At 42.5% G+C, this 16,842-nt stretch overlaps 1 protein-coding gene across 7 annotated transcripts in view; it reads right to left on the reverse strand.

Moving 5' to 3' along the window:
* CPEB3 (cytoplasmic polyadenylation element binding protein 3) overlaps nucleotides 1-16,842 on the reverse strand; it is a gene marked incomplete at both ends in the record, with an annotated part of 179,931 nt that overhangs the window by 135,381 nt on the left and 27,708 nt on the right. For 3 of the 7 annotated variants that reach the window (XM_079702417.1, XM_079702416.1, XM_079702415.1), the window contains one exon: nucleotides 14,668-15,678. In XM_079702417.1, the coding sequence (XP_079558543.1) occupies nucleotides 14,668-15,678 (1,011 nt within the window). Of the gene's footprint in view, nucleotides 1-14,667; nucleotides 15,829-16,842 lie in introns of those variants that run through there. The other 4 variants (XM_079702414.1, XM_079702412.1, XM_079702413.1 and 1 more) reach the window with 4 other exon arrangements.

The raw sequence follows: 16,842 nt of genomic DNA on the forward strand, positions 1-16,842 counted from the left end.
TCAACTCCCTTGTCTGCTTCAGCCCTCCATTATATCCCTCAAGTGTGAAGGAATATATTCACTATCAAGAGATTTTTCTCCCTTTCCTCCTCACTCCAGGTCTTATATTTTTGACATTAAACTATAATTTCCTGGGCTTCCCTGGTGGCGCAGTGGTTGAGAGTCCGCCTGCCGATGCAGGGGACACGGGTTCGTGCCCCGGTCTGGGAAGATCCCACATGCCGCGGAGCGGCTGGGCCCGTGAGCCATGGCCGCTGGGCCTGTGCGTCCGGAGCCTGTGCTCCGCAACGGGAGAGGCCACAACAGTGAGAGGCCCACATAACGCAAAAAAAAAAAAAAAAAAAAAAAACTATAATTTCCTTTAAGTCTCCTTCTATGTTTCACATTTAACAGAATCTAGCCCTAAATTAGAATAAGAATATCAAATATCCCACTGTATTTTAAAATGAAAATCTTCTGTTATACCTGGATGATTCACCAACTTTAAAACAGCTGTTCGGGAATAACATTTCATATGCTAGATCACACCAAAGTTGATAGGTCAAATGGAGTCATCTACCCTGGCAAAAATGTAGGAAGTAGGCAGTAAGCTCTAAAATGTTAACCAAATAATTTTGTTACCTTCAGATGAGCTCATGTCTTTGGAATATTGAGGAATTCAAGGTCAAAATGATAAAATCAATCTCCTCACCCAGTCCCAAACCTAAAATACTAAACTTATAATGCCTTTGAAAGTAGAGTTTAAAATTTTCCATTCACCTGGATAAAGAAGATGTGGCACATATATACAATGGAATATTACTCAGCCATAAAAAGAAACGAAATTGAGCTATTTGTAATGAGGTCGATGGACCTAGAGTCTGTCATACAGAGTGAAGTAAGTCAGAAAGAGAAAGACAAATACTGTATGCTGACACATATATATGGAATTTAAGAAAAAAAATGTCATGAAGAACATAGGGGTAAGACAGGAATAAAGACACAGACCTACTAGAGAATGGACTTGAGGATATGGGGAGGGGGAAGGGTAAGCTGTGACAAAGCGAAAGAGCGGCATGGACATATATACACTACCAAACGTAAGGTAGATAGCTAGTGGGAAGCAGCCGCATAGCACAGGGAGATCAGCTCGGTGTTTTGTGACCGCCTGGAGGGGTGGGATAGGGAGGGTGGGAGGGAGACGCAAAAGGGAGGGGATATGGGAACATATGTATATGTATAACTGATTAAATTTGTAAAAAAAAAAAAAAAAAATTTCCATTCACCAAGTTTTACTTTGCAATATCCTGAAACATTAGCACAGTTAGTCTGCCTTTATTTTGCTTAAAATCAACACAAAGTTTAATCTGACAAACATTGCAAAATAATGTTTCATCAGCATTGTAAAATGATTCAAAGTGTTTACTGATAGATTGTGTTTTTGCAGCTTAAGAGGCAACTAGTTTAAAGCTTTTCCCGCCACCCCGCAGATACCTTCTGACCTTTGAATGAGCATGATGGCAATAAGGTGCCTGGTAAAGCTTCAACTTAAACTGTCATCTTAAAAAAACCCCAGCCAACTCCCTCCCCAAATGAGCAAACTAACAAAAGTCTTTCCATTTTAATTGAGGCATATACAGAATACGATGCTGCAAAAGAGTTCAGAACTGGCAGAAGTTTGGTCAGTTTTTCTTACCAGGCCTTGATGTCATAACTTCTTAAAGACACTGTATTGCAAGATGCTCTGTTGTTAAAATGGCTCTTTACCAATAGAAACTAAGTAATAGATGATAGTTAAGTTTCCACACTAGCCTAGAAGTAGTTAATTGGTTACAAAGGTAAACAAAAAAACCCTAAATCATATAGGCAACATTGTTTCTATGTGAAAACCTTAAGATCTGTTTCACCTCTCTTGGTGTGTTGCAGGTCTATCACTGAGATTTAGAACAACTGCTCCTCTACCCACAAACCCCCAATTTCTACCGTCTCCCCCAGTTCTACTCTCTACTTTCTTCATTAGGTTACAATAGTAGGAAAAGCAACAACAAAGACATGAATGGGAGAGTGGACATGTTCCTCTTGAGGAGAGGAGGTCACTTACATATTTGCAATTTCTGAAAGTCAGTATTTCTAATTGTACCTCCTATACCAGAAATGGAATAACATCCCTCTCTCTTTTTTTTTTTAAATTTATTTATTTATTTATGACTGTGTTGGGTCTTCGTTTCTGTGCGAGGGCTTTCTCTAGTTGCGGCAAGCGGGGGCCACTCTTCATCGCGGTGCGCGGGCCTCTCACTGTAGTGGCCTCTCTTGTTGCGGAGCACAAGCTCCAGACGCGCAGGCTCAGTAGTTGTGGCTCACGGGCCTAGTTGCTCCGCGGCATGTGGGATCTTCCCAGACCAGGACTCGAACCCGTGTCCCCTGCATTGGCAAGCAGACTCTCAACCACTGTGCCACCAGGGAAGCCCCTAACATCCCTCTCTTGAATCAAAACTTTCTAGTCCATTTATTCATTAAAATACATAAGCATCTACTATAGTTGAAGCTTTACTTAATTTACTTTCCAGATTAACCCATGAGTTCCACCTTCCCAATAAAAAAAAATGCCCATAGTACATTCAACACCTGTGACCAATAAGCCTATAAATTTCTGTCCTACCAGATTAGTTACAAGTCAACCTAGAAATGATGGGTTTGTCCCCTAATCTTTGTAATGCTAGTGTTATTATAAGTATGTGATTTAATATATGCAAGCCAGTGAAATGAATGCCAAAAAATTATGATGAAAAGCTAATCTGAGGACTTCCCTGGTGGCCAAGAATCCTCCTGCCAATGCAGGGGACACGGGTTCGAGCCCTGGTCCAGGAAGATCCCACATGCCGCGGAGCAACTAAGCCCATGTGCTACAACTACCAAGCCTGTCCTCTAGAGACCACAAGCCACAACTACTGAGCCCACGTGCCACAACTACTGAAGCCCATGAGCCTAGAGCCCGTGCTCCACAACAAGAGAAGCCACCGCAATGAGAAGCCCGCACACCGCAACGAAGAGTAGCCCCCGCTCGCCACAACTAGAGAAGGCCCACTGGCAGCAACGAAACCCAACACAGCCAAAAAAAAAAGTAATTTGAATGCTCTAGAAAAAGCTAGATGAAAGAGGAGTTGGGTCCCTTCTATTTGTTTTTATTTTATTTATTTATGTATTTATTTATTTTTTGGCCGCACCACATGGCACGCGAGATCTTAGTTCCCCCACCAGGGATTGAACCTGTGCCTCGTACATTAGTAGCACCGAGTCTTAACCACTGGACTGCCAGGGAAGTCCCTGGTCTCTTCTCTTTAGAAAGCTCTCAAATTAAAGTTAGGCAAAATTCCTGTGAGTTATGAAGAGGGAGAAAGACAAATTTTATGAGATGCCTAAGTTTTAAAAATCTTTTAAAGATTTATTGGGTGCCATGTAGCAGCATCTGTAATTCTTAACCATTTTCAAGTTATGGATTCCTCAGGAAATTTAATGAAGGTTACAGCCCACTTCTCTCCCTAGAAATACAAATGAATAAACACACAATTCTGGTGGATATTATACCCTGTCCCCATTTCTCCTTCATGCTCCATGAAAGCTCATCTCCCTGTGGCTCTACGGATCTTAAGCTTCAAAACATTTCATCACGTTTACACCCATTAAAAAACTAAGCATTTTATTAGTACAGCAGAACTAAATTCCATAAGGTCTAATCTCAACTTTGCTAAGACCTTATTAGCGATATTTCAGACCTTCTAATAACATACACTGACCTCTCAAGTGAGTTTATTCAACTTAAATAATAAAGGATGCCAGGTCTCATTTCTCTTAATTCCTGTGATCCTCCCATATGATTGATTGGTTAGCAATTCCTTACAGTTCTCTGCAGTGCCTAGCTGTAACCCATAAACAAGATGACTAACGAGCGAACACATACTCTAATTCTCAGGGTACAATAAAAAAAACTTTTTAATAAATAAATAAGGCTAGAATTAGAAAAAGCTCTTGACTTAGAATGGTAGTTATTTCTGCTCTCAGATTTAGTGTTTTAATAAGTAGTCCACAAAGTAATCTATCTTAATAAGGTTTTCCTTCCCACGCATTAAGAGTCATATAAAAGCATGGGTGGATAAGAGATGTCAAATCACTTGCTCAAGTATTCCCAACACATAGCTTTCTCTTCTGAAGTTCCTCCAGTCTAAACCCACCTGGGCTTATGAGTCATGAAAATTCTAATCTGCCACTATTAAGCCTTTTCACCTCTAAATCATTTTTCCCAGCTGCCTAAACCAAAACTTGAACAGTCATTCTAAACTTCTCCTTCTCCTTTATTACCCACATCCAAGCAATCATCAGTCCTCCAGTTGGTCTCCTAATTCATTTCTCAAGTCTGTCCCTTCCTCTCAATCAATTTAGGTCCTTACGTGTTAACTGGTTTCCCTGTCTGTGTTTGGTTCCTGACAACCCATATCCCAGAATAATCTTTCCGAAACAAAGATGTGATCACTTCATTCACCAAATTAAAGCCTTACAATGGCTCTCAGCTTAAAAAGCCCTCAATGTGGGCTTCCCTGGTGGCGCAGTGGTTAAGAATTTGCCTGCCAATGCAGGGGACATGGGTTCGAGCCCTGGTCCGGGAAGATCCCACATGCCACGGAGCAACTAAGCCCAGGAGCTACAACTACTGAGCCTGTGCTCTACAGCCTGCGAGCCACAACTACTGAGCCTGTGTGCCACAACTACTGAACCCGCATGCCACAACTACCGAGCCCACGTGCCACAACTACTGAAGCCCGCACGCCTAGAGTCCATGCTCTGCAACAGAAGAAGCCGCTGCAGTGAGAGGCCGGCGCACCACAATGAAGAGTAGCCCCCGCTCACCGCAACGAGAAAGCCCGTGTGCAGCAACAAAGACCCAACGCAGCCAGAAATAAATTAATAAATTAATTTTTTTTTAAATCCTTCAGTGTCCCTACTGGACAAAGTTGAAGGCACAGAAATGCAGGAATGTCCTTTGTGATGTGGCCCCTACCTACATCTCCAGTCTCACCTCTCACTTGCCTCACCCCTATGCTGAATCTTCTGCTCCCTCAACACACCATGCTGTTTTTTACCTGTGTCCCTGTTTTTCCCCCTGCTTAAAATAAATATTAGCTGCAACCTCTACCCCCATGCTCTGGTCTGTCTATGGAACCCTACCCATTCACTTCTAAATAAAGATTTAAAATGCCCAAAGATGTTCATGACAGCATTATGTTTAACAGTTAAAAACTGAAAAGCTGGGCTTCCCTGGTGGAGCAGTGGTTGAGAGTCTGCCTGCCGATGCAGGGGATGCGGGTTCGTGCCCCGGTCTGGGAAGATCCCACATGCCGCGGAGTGGCTGGGCCCGTGAGCCATGGCCGCTGAGCCTGTGTGTCCGGAGCCTGTGCTCCTCAGCGGGAGAGGCCACAACAGTGAGAGGCCCGCGTACCGAAAAAAAAAAAAACAAACTGAAAAGCTAAATCCTCCAAATACAGAAATAATTTGTTAAATTACAGTGGATTCCTGTGATGGACTATTATGTAATAATAAAAAAATGTTTAAAAATTAATGATATGAAAAGCTAAAAAATATGGTGATAAAATTGTTTACACAGAATCATCTCAACCATATAAAGTACACTATACATATACATTAAAAAGAGAGAGAATTGGCAGAAAATGCACCAACACATTAAGAGTACTTATCTCTGGGTAACAGAATTACGGGCAATTTTTTTTCCCTCAAGTTTTAGACAGTGAATATGCATTACTTTCAAAATCAGAAAAACTTTGAAAGTATTTTAAATTACAAAAGACTTTCCTGGAGACTTCCCAACCCTCCCTCCCCCCCCACACAAATTTAATTATTCCTTCCTCTGCAAGTACACATTCTCTTTGTTGTGCATATCACACACAAGTATAAAACTTATCATCCTGTATTTTAATTTATGTTTCTCAGGGAGCTGTCTGAGGACCAGATATGGTTCAGCTTTAATCCCTAGTGCCTGACCTCTGGTAGCAGCCAGGTAAATGTTTATAAAATGAAATTGCTCTTACATTGCTAGCTACATCTAAATGACCAATACGTGTCTTATCAATCATTTGTAAATGTAAATCATTAACACATTCAACAAACATTTCCCATGTGCCTAAAATATCCCAGGTACTGTCACAACCCCTGAAAACACTACAGTGAAAAAGGTCCTTGCCCTTGTGGAACTTACATTCTAGTGTGGAGAAACAAACAAACACACAAACGCAGCTCACTTCAGACAGTAACAAGTGCTATAAAGACAATGTGGGATGAGGGGAATCAGGGAAGATCTGGGGAAAGAGTGTAACATCAAAGACACACTGAAAGGTGGTAACTGATAAGAGGCAAGCGGGTATAATAAAATGAGAGAACTGGACAACGAGTCTAAAGACCTATATTTCCATTCCTCCTGTCACCTTACTAGTCAGGTGATATTCTCTGAGTCTCAAGTAGGATGATAATTCCTAATTCACAAGAACGTGTAAGGATTAAATAAGATAATTTATGTGCAAAGGGTGAGGCCAGTGCTTGACATGCACAGTCCCATGTATTTGTTAGCTGAATCTATTTGGAGAATACATCAAAAATAATACAACAGCCAAAAGCTGGACTACATGGATTATGACTGCGAATGACGATGCCAAAAGATACTTAATGTAAATCCTACCCCTTTGATCAGGGAATCCTGTAATAGATATGTGCTTAACAAAAATACCGCTTAGGCTATCCTTCTTAACTGTGTATCTGAACTCAGGATTCTACTATTGATTACAACCACTTTAAACAACGTGGCAAAAAGTTCACTAGCTTACCCATAAAATCAAATGCAAACACATAAAAAAAAAAAAGATTCATGCTCCAAAAACTGTCTCTCAGCCTTTCCCCACAATCTTTATTCATAAACCTCACTGGTCTTCACTATTTTTAATCCCCTGCATATCTAGTTTATATTTCTCTAGTCTAAAAGAGGAAAGGAAATTTTCCACGGCAGATTGCAAAAGAGAGGTGCTTCTGGGCACATTCACTTCTTGTCCTTTTTAATTGCTGCCTCTCTGAAACCTAAGAACTGGGTCTCCTGGACTTTGAGTAGGGGGTTAGAGTGTCAGATCACTAAAATGTTTCCTCTGAAGTATTTAAATCCCTAGCTAGTCCCCAAACTCTACCATATATTTAAGATAGAAAGTCTTTTGCCCTTTACATCTCTGCTTTCCAATCTCACAATCTTCAAACGAATGACTAGCTGAACGGGCCTACTATAACCTACTCTTTGTCAACCTCTTAGACCAAAGCATTGTCACCTTAATATTTCTAAGTATTATTGTCAGAATTATTCTGACCCTCATTCTGATCACTTCCAGTATTAATAACTTGATTTGGGAAGACAGGAATAAAATAGACCACCATGACAGGGTAAGTTAACTCCACAAGAACGAGATGATCAACAGTGAAGAGGTAAAGAAAAATTTAACTCATAGGATACAAGTTAATGTTCCCATCTACTGGTTGCCAAAATCTCTAATGTCAAAGGAAGAACGCTGCTTACTTCTTAGCATACCAAAGTACAAACAGAGTCACAGCCTAGAAACTATGGGCTGTCCATAAAGTCTGAAAAGCCAGATATTTTCTATTCTTACAAATTGAAGATGTCCTTTATAACATTCTGTACATTCACCTATGTTTCCATATTCTGCGAACATCTTGTAAAGAAATGCTATAGTGGAGAATCTGTCTTGAAAATGTTAAATATACTGTATTATAGAAAGGACAAAACTATAGCAACTTGTATTTAAATGTTTAGTCATTCATGTAATGAGCACCTACTAAGTGTCAAGTGCTCATGAACTTCTAGACACTGGTTCAGTTGGTGGCACTGGCCATTTAATTCGTTGAACTGAATTACTAAAGATAGGGAGTTACATTTTCTCTCTTGAATTTGGTCTTGCCTTTGAAATAAGTTTGAACACTTGAAGAATGAAGATATTTGGCTGTACAACAGTCTTAACCACACAATATCAGTACACAAAGTTTCCTTCCCTCTGTGTACATTTATTCTATGGTCACTTCAAATGATATAAAGGCTGTTTGGTACCCATTTCTGTTCCTCTCCTCTGAAGACTGCCAACAAGGATTCATATCATATAGTCATTATTTTTGAGAATTATATAATAGTGCTTCTGGGGAAAGAAAAGTGGTGTTGATTCTAAGATGCTAATTTATTGTATTATTTTAATTCACTAGTACGTTTCCACATCAAGTTAAGTCAAAATATTACAATGGTTTCACATTAAGTTTACATGCCTAGCACCTGTAATGAACACTGAAGGATATGAAAACTAAATGTAAAAGAACTGAAGCATAACAGAACCCCCAGAGAACAAGCCATGTACAAGGTATAAGGACCAGTTGCAGAAAATTCCTTGTTAAGGCTGGCTACTACTGCAAGCACAGCAATCGCCCCAGGAAAGCACCTTTGAAGCTGTGGCTATATTATATTCCTCAACTCTCAAGATCCAAACTTGGGCCTCTATACTGAATTCTATCTCTGACAACCATGCTGGCCTCTACAGAGAGTCAGGCATGGTCTTCAGGGTAGTGGTGATAAGGAACTTCAAATCAGAGCCTTTGGAGCTCCAGAACTACCAAAATCTCACATTTGCATTGGTGAGTCAGCCATGGCAGAAGCAGGTACTTACAAATATACACCATCCTTGTGACTAACTCTATACTCCCTAACTTTCAGAGCACTATGACTGGCTTTCTAGGACAGGCAGTCACCATAACATACAAAGAGCCTTTCATTGCTCTTCCATCCCTGCTGGACACATCTTTCTAGGCCTTCTCCACTTCCAGATGTCATCAACTAGCATTTAATCCTGGACTACTAGCTATCAACAAATATTTCCTCTATTAAACTCGAACTGTCTCTAATTACTGGTGGTTAGGCAGGCATTTAAGAGTCATAACAGTATCTAATTTTTTGAACATTTTGTATACATTCTCAAAGCAAACCCAGAAGATAGGCTCTCTCTCTCTCCATTTTTGCAGACTTCTTGGAAAAAGAAACATGGACTAAATGACTTGACTCCAATCACCAGTGACAGAGCTGAGGCTTCAACCAGTGTCTTCCTCGTTCCAAGCTTCATGGGCTGTCCACTACTCTATACTCCCCTCCATTCCTTTCCTCAGTAAAATCCACATGGCTGCATCAGATTTTTCATATTGTAGTAACAAAGCCATAATCTTTTGACACTTGCAGATCAAAACACTCCAAAAACCACCTGAGCAATGACACCTTCCAAATGGATGACCATTACACCTTGTGCAGCCCTTGAAAGATAGCAAAATAGGCCAACCAGTGGAGAAAGCTATTTAAGCAGAAATTTGTGTCTTAGAGGATATCTAAACACATTACATTTCTGAGAGCATATTTTTATATCAACTTGCTGCAAGGTCATGAAGAGTTTAAGGCTAAGTACTTTTCAACATGCAATTTTAAAGTAAACAGATTATATTAGATAAATGTTTTCAGTAGCATAGAAAACTTTCTAATATTTCCTAATCAATATCTCTTTTAAATAGAATATAGATAATGTGGCTTTGCTGGCATACATATTAACCACACTACAATAAGTTCTGAAACAGTTTGTAGAGTTGGGTGGACTTTAAGTGGTTTTGCATTGGAGCAGTAGTTAAGAAATCAACTACAGAAGAGTCTCTAGTTTTAAATCTAGGTCATAGTATCCTTATTCAAAAGCAAGCATAAACTAGACAATTTATATTACTTCCTGAAAAGATGGTTCCAAAAGAAGGAGCCTAGGCTGGTTGAAAACACTGATGTTTCTTCAAAATTTATTATGAATAGGCATATTTATTTTTCAAAATAATTTATATCCCCATGAATTCATGTAAGGAATTTCTTTCTCTGTTATAGATAACCCACCAGCACAATCAACACTAAATTACATTTAAGCAGACTTATGCCAGGAAATATAAAATCTATACAGTGGCTTTCAATTTGGGGTAGGAAAAGAGGGGCGGGATAAAGGCAGAAATGCAGAGAGAAAGCAGAACATAATTTGAATTTTTTTCCAAAAATACAAATTCAAAAATACATAGATAAGTAAATAAATAAATAGGGGAGTATATTGACTACTGTTGAATCTAGTATACGTATGGGCACTATATTTTTCTTCCTCTGTTCCTCTCAATAAAATATATTTTAACAACACAATCTCCAGGGTATATCATAAGGTCAAGTATAGATGCTGCCCAGTCTCCTGCTTCTACACTGCACTGTTAACTGATGTTCACTGGCTCTGGAGGCAGATCTCCTGGGTTCAAATCCCAACTCTGCCAGTTACTGGCTGTGTGATGATGAGGAAATAATGTAAATGCACTAACCCTCAATTTCTTTGTCAGGATAATGAGGGTAATAATAGTCCTCTACCTTAAAGGAGTTCCAATAAGAAACTACATGTAAAGTGCTTAGCAAAGGGCCCAGGTCATAGGTAAATGGTGGATTATCACGTTGTTACAGTAACCAGGGGGTACCTTCAGACAGAAAAAAAAAAGACTAAATAACATTACATAGAAGTTTGGGGTTTTTCAGATTGCGTGGGATGAAAAAGCAGTAATCCATACTAAGAGAAGATCACGCAGAGCCTCTGGCCACCATTATAATAACAATAATCATAACTCAACATTTATATGGTACTTTACTATGGGCCAAGTACTGTGCTAAGCACTTTACATGCAGTTTCTTATCTGAACTCCTAAGAAGCAAGTAATTATTATTATTCCCATTTTACAGATGACAAAATTGAGGGTCAACATACACACATAATTTGCACAAGATTACAAACCGAGGAACTGACAGCGTTGAGATGTGAACCTAGGCAATCTGCCTCCAAAGTCTGCTTCTGATAGAAACTACCCACCTGAACTTGAGCAAGTCATTGCACATATTTGGACTTTGATTTCCTCTTCTGGAAAATGAGCAGAGTAGTGGAATAGGTGCTCTCAAAAGTCCCTTCTAAACTTCTTTGGACAACACTATTTAAACCGAAATTCACTACATATAGAAAATACCTCTGTTCTAGTCCTTTTACAAACCTAAGCTTCTCTGTCTTATACAAATAGAGAATGAAGCATATGTATAATACCCCAGGTGGGGTACCTCACTGATTTTTTAAATTTTTTTTTTAATATAAATTTATTTATTTTTGGCTGTCTTGGGTCTTCGTTGCTGCGCGGGCTTTCTCTAGTTGCGGCGAGCGGGGGCTACTCTTCGTTGCGGTGCGCAGGCTTCTCATTGCGGCAGCTTCTCTTGTTGCGGAGCATGGCCTCTAGGCACGCAGGCTTCAGTAGTTGTGGGGCACGGGCTCAGCAGTTGTGGCTCACGGGCTCTAGAGCGCAGGCTCAGTAGTTGTGGCGCACAGGCTTAGCTGCTCCGCGGCATGTGGGATCCCGGACCAGGGCTCGAACCCGTGGCCCCTGCACTGGCAGGCGGATTCTTAACCACTGTGCCACCAGGGAAGACTCCTCACTGCTTTTGAGTTGGTGGATGGTACATCACTAACAGCCAGATAGAGAACCTCATGAGATAGTTCCATAAGTAAGTCCCTTTGAATGGAGCCCAAAGAGAACCTGACATAAATGAAGTCTACCTGACAGCACTAGAGCTACAAGGAAATTGAGGACACACATCAACAAAACTAGCCAAAGAGCTATTACCTAAGTTATGCCATTTTCTCTTAGGACCTCACTTTCCTTATTTATAGAAATGAGCTGGCTTTTAGATACAAGTAATCCCTAAGGAAGCAGCCACCCCAACCCAGAGAAACCAATCAACTTTGTTAGAATTAAGGGAAGGGCATAAGAAAGCACGTGCAGTTTGAAAAATCACATTCAAATACAGCTATTGCTTTCACAATATAAACCACAGAAATAAAGCTCCAAAAATTCTATTGTGTGGGTTGGCAAAAGAGAGTGAAGCAGCACTGCTGGGGGTGGGTAATGGATTTTTTTTAATATTATGATACATTAGAGTACATCACTACTACTGTTGAAAGCCCCTTTTAGCTCAAAGAATCTGAAATAAAAAAATTAAGTTGGTATTCTGTGAAATACAGTCCTAGATTTAAAGAAAAAAATCTTATTTGTCAAAGTAATTTTTTAAAAAGTCATTAGAAGCTACTTAAGTTATTTTCTCTTTTGTAGAAAAATGATTTAAATAAATATATAAACATGTAAAATTCTGCACACAAGACTCAAGTTGTTTTTGGTTTTTTAAACTTAATATGCTTATCAACACAAACCAAGTCTGATAATTTTCCAAGCCAAAACACAGCCACGTTACTCCTACTCTGGTTCTAATATTGCTTCAAAATCCTGAAGCTCCATTTTAAGTAAGAAAAAGAAATGAGACATAAAGTCCATGTAATTCTTCCTGAGGCCAAATTTATAAAGCTCAATTTTCAATTAAATCTCTCCTCCTACAAATCTTTTGGCCATCTTTCCCTACTCAATAGCACTACCAGGGATGAAAAAACAAGACTCCAAACTCAATCCAGTCCATCTGGCTCTCATTAGCATGGCTGGTAAATGGTTTGCTGAGAAACAACTGGCAATCCCCACATTACTTGTCAATATCAGTTTGGGGGAAATTTTATGGATTTAATCTCTCCCCAGTTCCCATTTCTGGAGATAATCAAAAGCTAGTTGTATTCAGATTCTACTCTTAGAAAAAGACAGTTGATGTCTACACTATCAGTTTCCAGGCCCAAAACCTCCCTGTTAGATTTTAGGTTATCCTCTAAGAATGGATTTGGGTAGAGCTCATGAGAATAATAAGACGGACTATTAGAAAAAGAGGGGCTCTCCTACCAAATGCAGCCTCCCTGTCCAGCCCCCCCGCCACACACACATACACACACACACACACACAAAGAAATTCCAGAAAGCAGAGTCCTCCTTTTCTGTAGGGATCTAATCCCAGCGTGCAGTCTCTTCATTTTATTAAAACAAACTTTAGAATAATGGGGAGAAATATACCTTAATATTAAACTCTTCCATTCCTGAAGGGCCCCTGTAAAAATGTGTTAAGATTATTTCATTAAAAACTCTCATACACATAATTTATGAGTTTCAGGGACCCCCTTGAACTGTTGAGGTTAAAAATCCTTGCTCTAGTTTAGAGAATCATGTGCTTCTTAATAACCCTATCTCCTCCTTCATGGATGGGAGCCATGCCAAACATCACATCTGAAATATAAAGAGCAATAAAATGAAGCCTCCAATTGCACCTGATGCTTTAAACTAACTCTGTCAAATGTCGGTTCTGCCATTTTTCATCAATGCTCAAAGGATTTCTGTTTCATTTCCTTGGATCCAAAGATCCAAACTGGGTCTTATCCAAAGCCCTCCTCTCTCCTTCCTTCTTTTCTTTTTTAATTGAGCCTGGAAGCGTATAGCCAAATCAATTTGTAAGTGAAGGGTGAATGTTTACCTGAGAACAAAGCCCTCCAGTGAACGCTCCCCCTCACCACCCCTTTCGAACTCAAGATGTCCAGGACACTGCCAACCGATGTGGCCATACACTGGATGAGAAAGCGAGAACAGAATAAGGACACTCCATTCAACCTTTTTGTCTGGGGCACTTCCTGGGTTTTTCATTGGCATTTAACACCAAGACACAAGGCTCATTTTTCATTAAAGTTGCAAGACCTTCACTTTGCCCAGTTTCAGATGGTGTAATTGATCTGCATTGTCTTCTTAAATAACCCAACTGAAGGACACTGCAGCTTTAAATATTTCAGCGCTAGCTAGCAAATAGTCTCCATTGCAATATGGCTCTGAAGGTCGCGTCCTATTGTCTCTTTCCTCTGGAAAAAACAATTTCTAAGTCCTTTTTCTAGGTAACATAGGAAGGGTTAACCCTAGAATTCCCACTCTTCCATCCTGGTCCCTGATAGAGTTCCAGTGTTTATTGGAATCTCACACTCATAATTTTCCCGGCAGGGGCAATATGCTGATTGCTATTAATGATGCCAGCACCTTCGCGAGACATAAACACATGTGTTCACATTAGTTTAATTGAGCGTATGCAACTGTCTGAAATAGCAACACTCAAGGGCTGTTAACCCCTTTAAGAGTGGGGCCAGAGTGGTTTGGGAGTGGACGGCTTTCAGGAGGCACCCTGAGCCCGGGATTGCACAACGTGAAATGTGTAGCTACTTAAAACGACAGGAATCTCAGCCTACTCATCCTGGGACTATGCAGGCACCCTGCCATACACTTGCAGCTTTTCTTGTCGAAGAAGATCAAAAGAAGAGGCACAAGCACGATGAAGGAAAAACTAAGCTAAAAGAAAAAGGCTCTTTTCTATCTTGTCAGGGTGCATATATACGATTCCTCCAGCAGTCACAGTGTTCTCCCACCCTTGTCCCCGGTCGTGGAACAGCCCCAGGGAACTGAAGGCTTTGGAAAAGGGCAGGGAAGTTGGACATCGCTGCCTTTTTTAAAGAACAAAAATCAACGGCCTATTAAATGGTAGGGAAAACAAGGCAAAGGGAGCAGAGAAGGAAGGCGCGTGCAGGTGCACTGGAGCATTACCTGAAATGGCAACAGATTGTTACCATTGTCCGTCCGGAAAGCGTTATCCTCCATCCAGGACTTGGAGGTGAGCGGGGCCGCGCGGGGGAACTTGGGCGGCGCGATCACGTTGCTGGAGAAGGGCTTTTTGAGCGGCGAGATGGGGTTGAGCGGTGAAGGTACCCCGACGCCCACGCCCACGCCCACGCCGACCGCCCGGCGAGGGTCCCGGCCCGCCTGCAGGCCGCCCCACGGGTTGGACGGCGCGCTCCAGGCCGCGTTCACGCTCTGGTGCGTGTTCCAGCTGGACGACGCGGACGAGGCGGCGGCCGCGGCGGCCGCAGCGGCCGCGGCAGCCGAGGACGAGGACGGCTTGCTGGTCATGATGGGCTGGTGACCGTACGCCGCGGCGGCGCCCCTCTGCGCATAGGGCGCCTGGCTGGGGCTGGCGGGCGACCGGCGCTGCTGCGAGGGCTGCGCCTGCTGGGGCTGCGCGGGCTGCGGTGCGGGCGGCGGCGGCTGCTGGTGGTGCTGGGTCTGCGCCAGGCTGAGCTGCGGGGAGAAGGTGCCTCCGAAGACCGGGTTGACGTGGTGAGGGAAGTTCTGGAAGAGCATGGTCCCATTGACTGGCGTGATCCCCTGGAAGAAGCTGTCCTCTACCGCGTTCGTGGTGCCCGTGGACCAGGTGCTGCCGAAGGACGGCGACAGCGACGCGCCCGGCGCCGCGGGCTCCTGCGGCGGCGGCGGCTGCTGAGGGGGCTGGTGGAAACCCAAGCCCGGCAGGAGCGGCGATTCCATCTGCATCTTGTCGGGGCCGTTGGGGGCCGGCGGGGCCGCGGCGGGGCTGAGGGCCGGCACTGCGCTGCTGTCCTCCGGCTTGGGGGTCTCTGAGGACAGGGGCGTGGACGGGGCTTCGGCTGTGCCGGGCTCGGGCTGGGGCTGCTGGGGCTGCTGCTGCTGCTGCTGCTGCCGCTGCTGCTGCTGGGGCTGGGGCTGGGTTTTGCTTTTGTCCATCAGTAAATCATCCTGCATGGTTTGCGCAGCTGAAACGGGAAAAAAGAGAGACGCGTTATTGTCAATGTGTTCGTTAATGCCCCTTGCTGAAGCGGGCGGGTGTTTTACTTGCGAAAATCCAGTGCCACCGCTATTAGCCAATTGCAATGCAAATCCATAATCTCCCATTTAGAAGAACAGGTCGGGCTGGGGGAGCGAGGGGGGGGCGGGGGGCGGGTGGGGAGCTCATGCAAGGTCTCTAAAAATACTCTGAGAGCGTCTTCACCCTTTCTGATGTCTAGGTTCCTTTTCTGTATTAGTGAGAGATGTGCTTATAAGACAGAAAGACGGCAATTTCGCCACGTCTCTTTTCCCTTCACCGGAACTCAGAGCGTTCACCCTGCAATGAGAAACCGATTCTGGTTCCTGTTTTTTCCCAAGCACCACCCTCCCCTAGCTATTTGCATACGTCAATAAATACTGCTGCGTCCTTCAGCAAGGTTAAAAAGACACCGCACACGACCCTTTCTGCCCCCCGCTCCGGCACTTTAGAGAAACAGAAGTCTTATCCCCCTTGATTAGCAAACTGCCTTCTTGCCTCGATAATTGTTTCATTTAGCAGCAGCGAACCACGAGGGAGGAAATCCTTGGCATTTGTTAGGAGGAGGACTCAGCTGCACAATCATTCTCTGGCCTCCCAGGAGCTGCAGCTACTCCATTTTGTTAGGAGACATTAAAACAAACAACAACAACAAAAAAAAACACATTGTTTTTAAAGAGGTAAAAATCTACTGAAACATTTTCAAGTGCTTGCTTCTTGTTACTCTAAGGATTAGGGTTTTTCTGCTTATTCTCCAATTTTCTCGTCTCCAATTCTGCCTCACAAGAGATTTTTTTGGCATCTCAGTGGTTCAGGTCTCAACAGGAGCCTGAGAATTTCTCCGCAGAGTGAAGAAATGTTCTGGTTGGATTTAAGGTCAGAGAGAGAGAGAGAGAGAGAGAGACGCGGAGGGAGGGACGGAGGGAGGGGGCGGGGGACTGTGACTATGCGATGGGGTGGGGGCGGGGCTTTTTAAAAATCCCTCTGAGATTTAAGTAGAAAGTCAAGATAATTCTGGGGTTGCCAGATTTTTCATTTTTGAATCCTCCTGCTACTGCCTTGGTCACAAGGCTTTGGCAAATTTAGAATCCATTCTCTTATCA

Source organism: Hyperoodon ampullatus (genome assembly GCF_949752795.1).
Source record: "Hyperoodon ampullatus genome assembly, chromosome: 1".
Classification (NCBI taxonomy): domain Eukaryota; kingdom Metazoa; phylum Chordata; class Mammalia; order Artiodactyla; family Ziphiidae; genus Hyperoodon; species Hyperoodon ampullatus.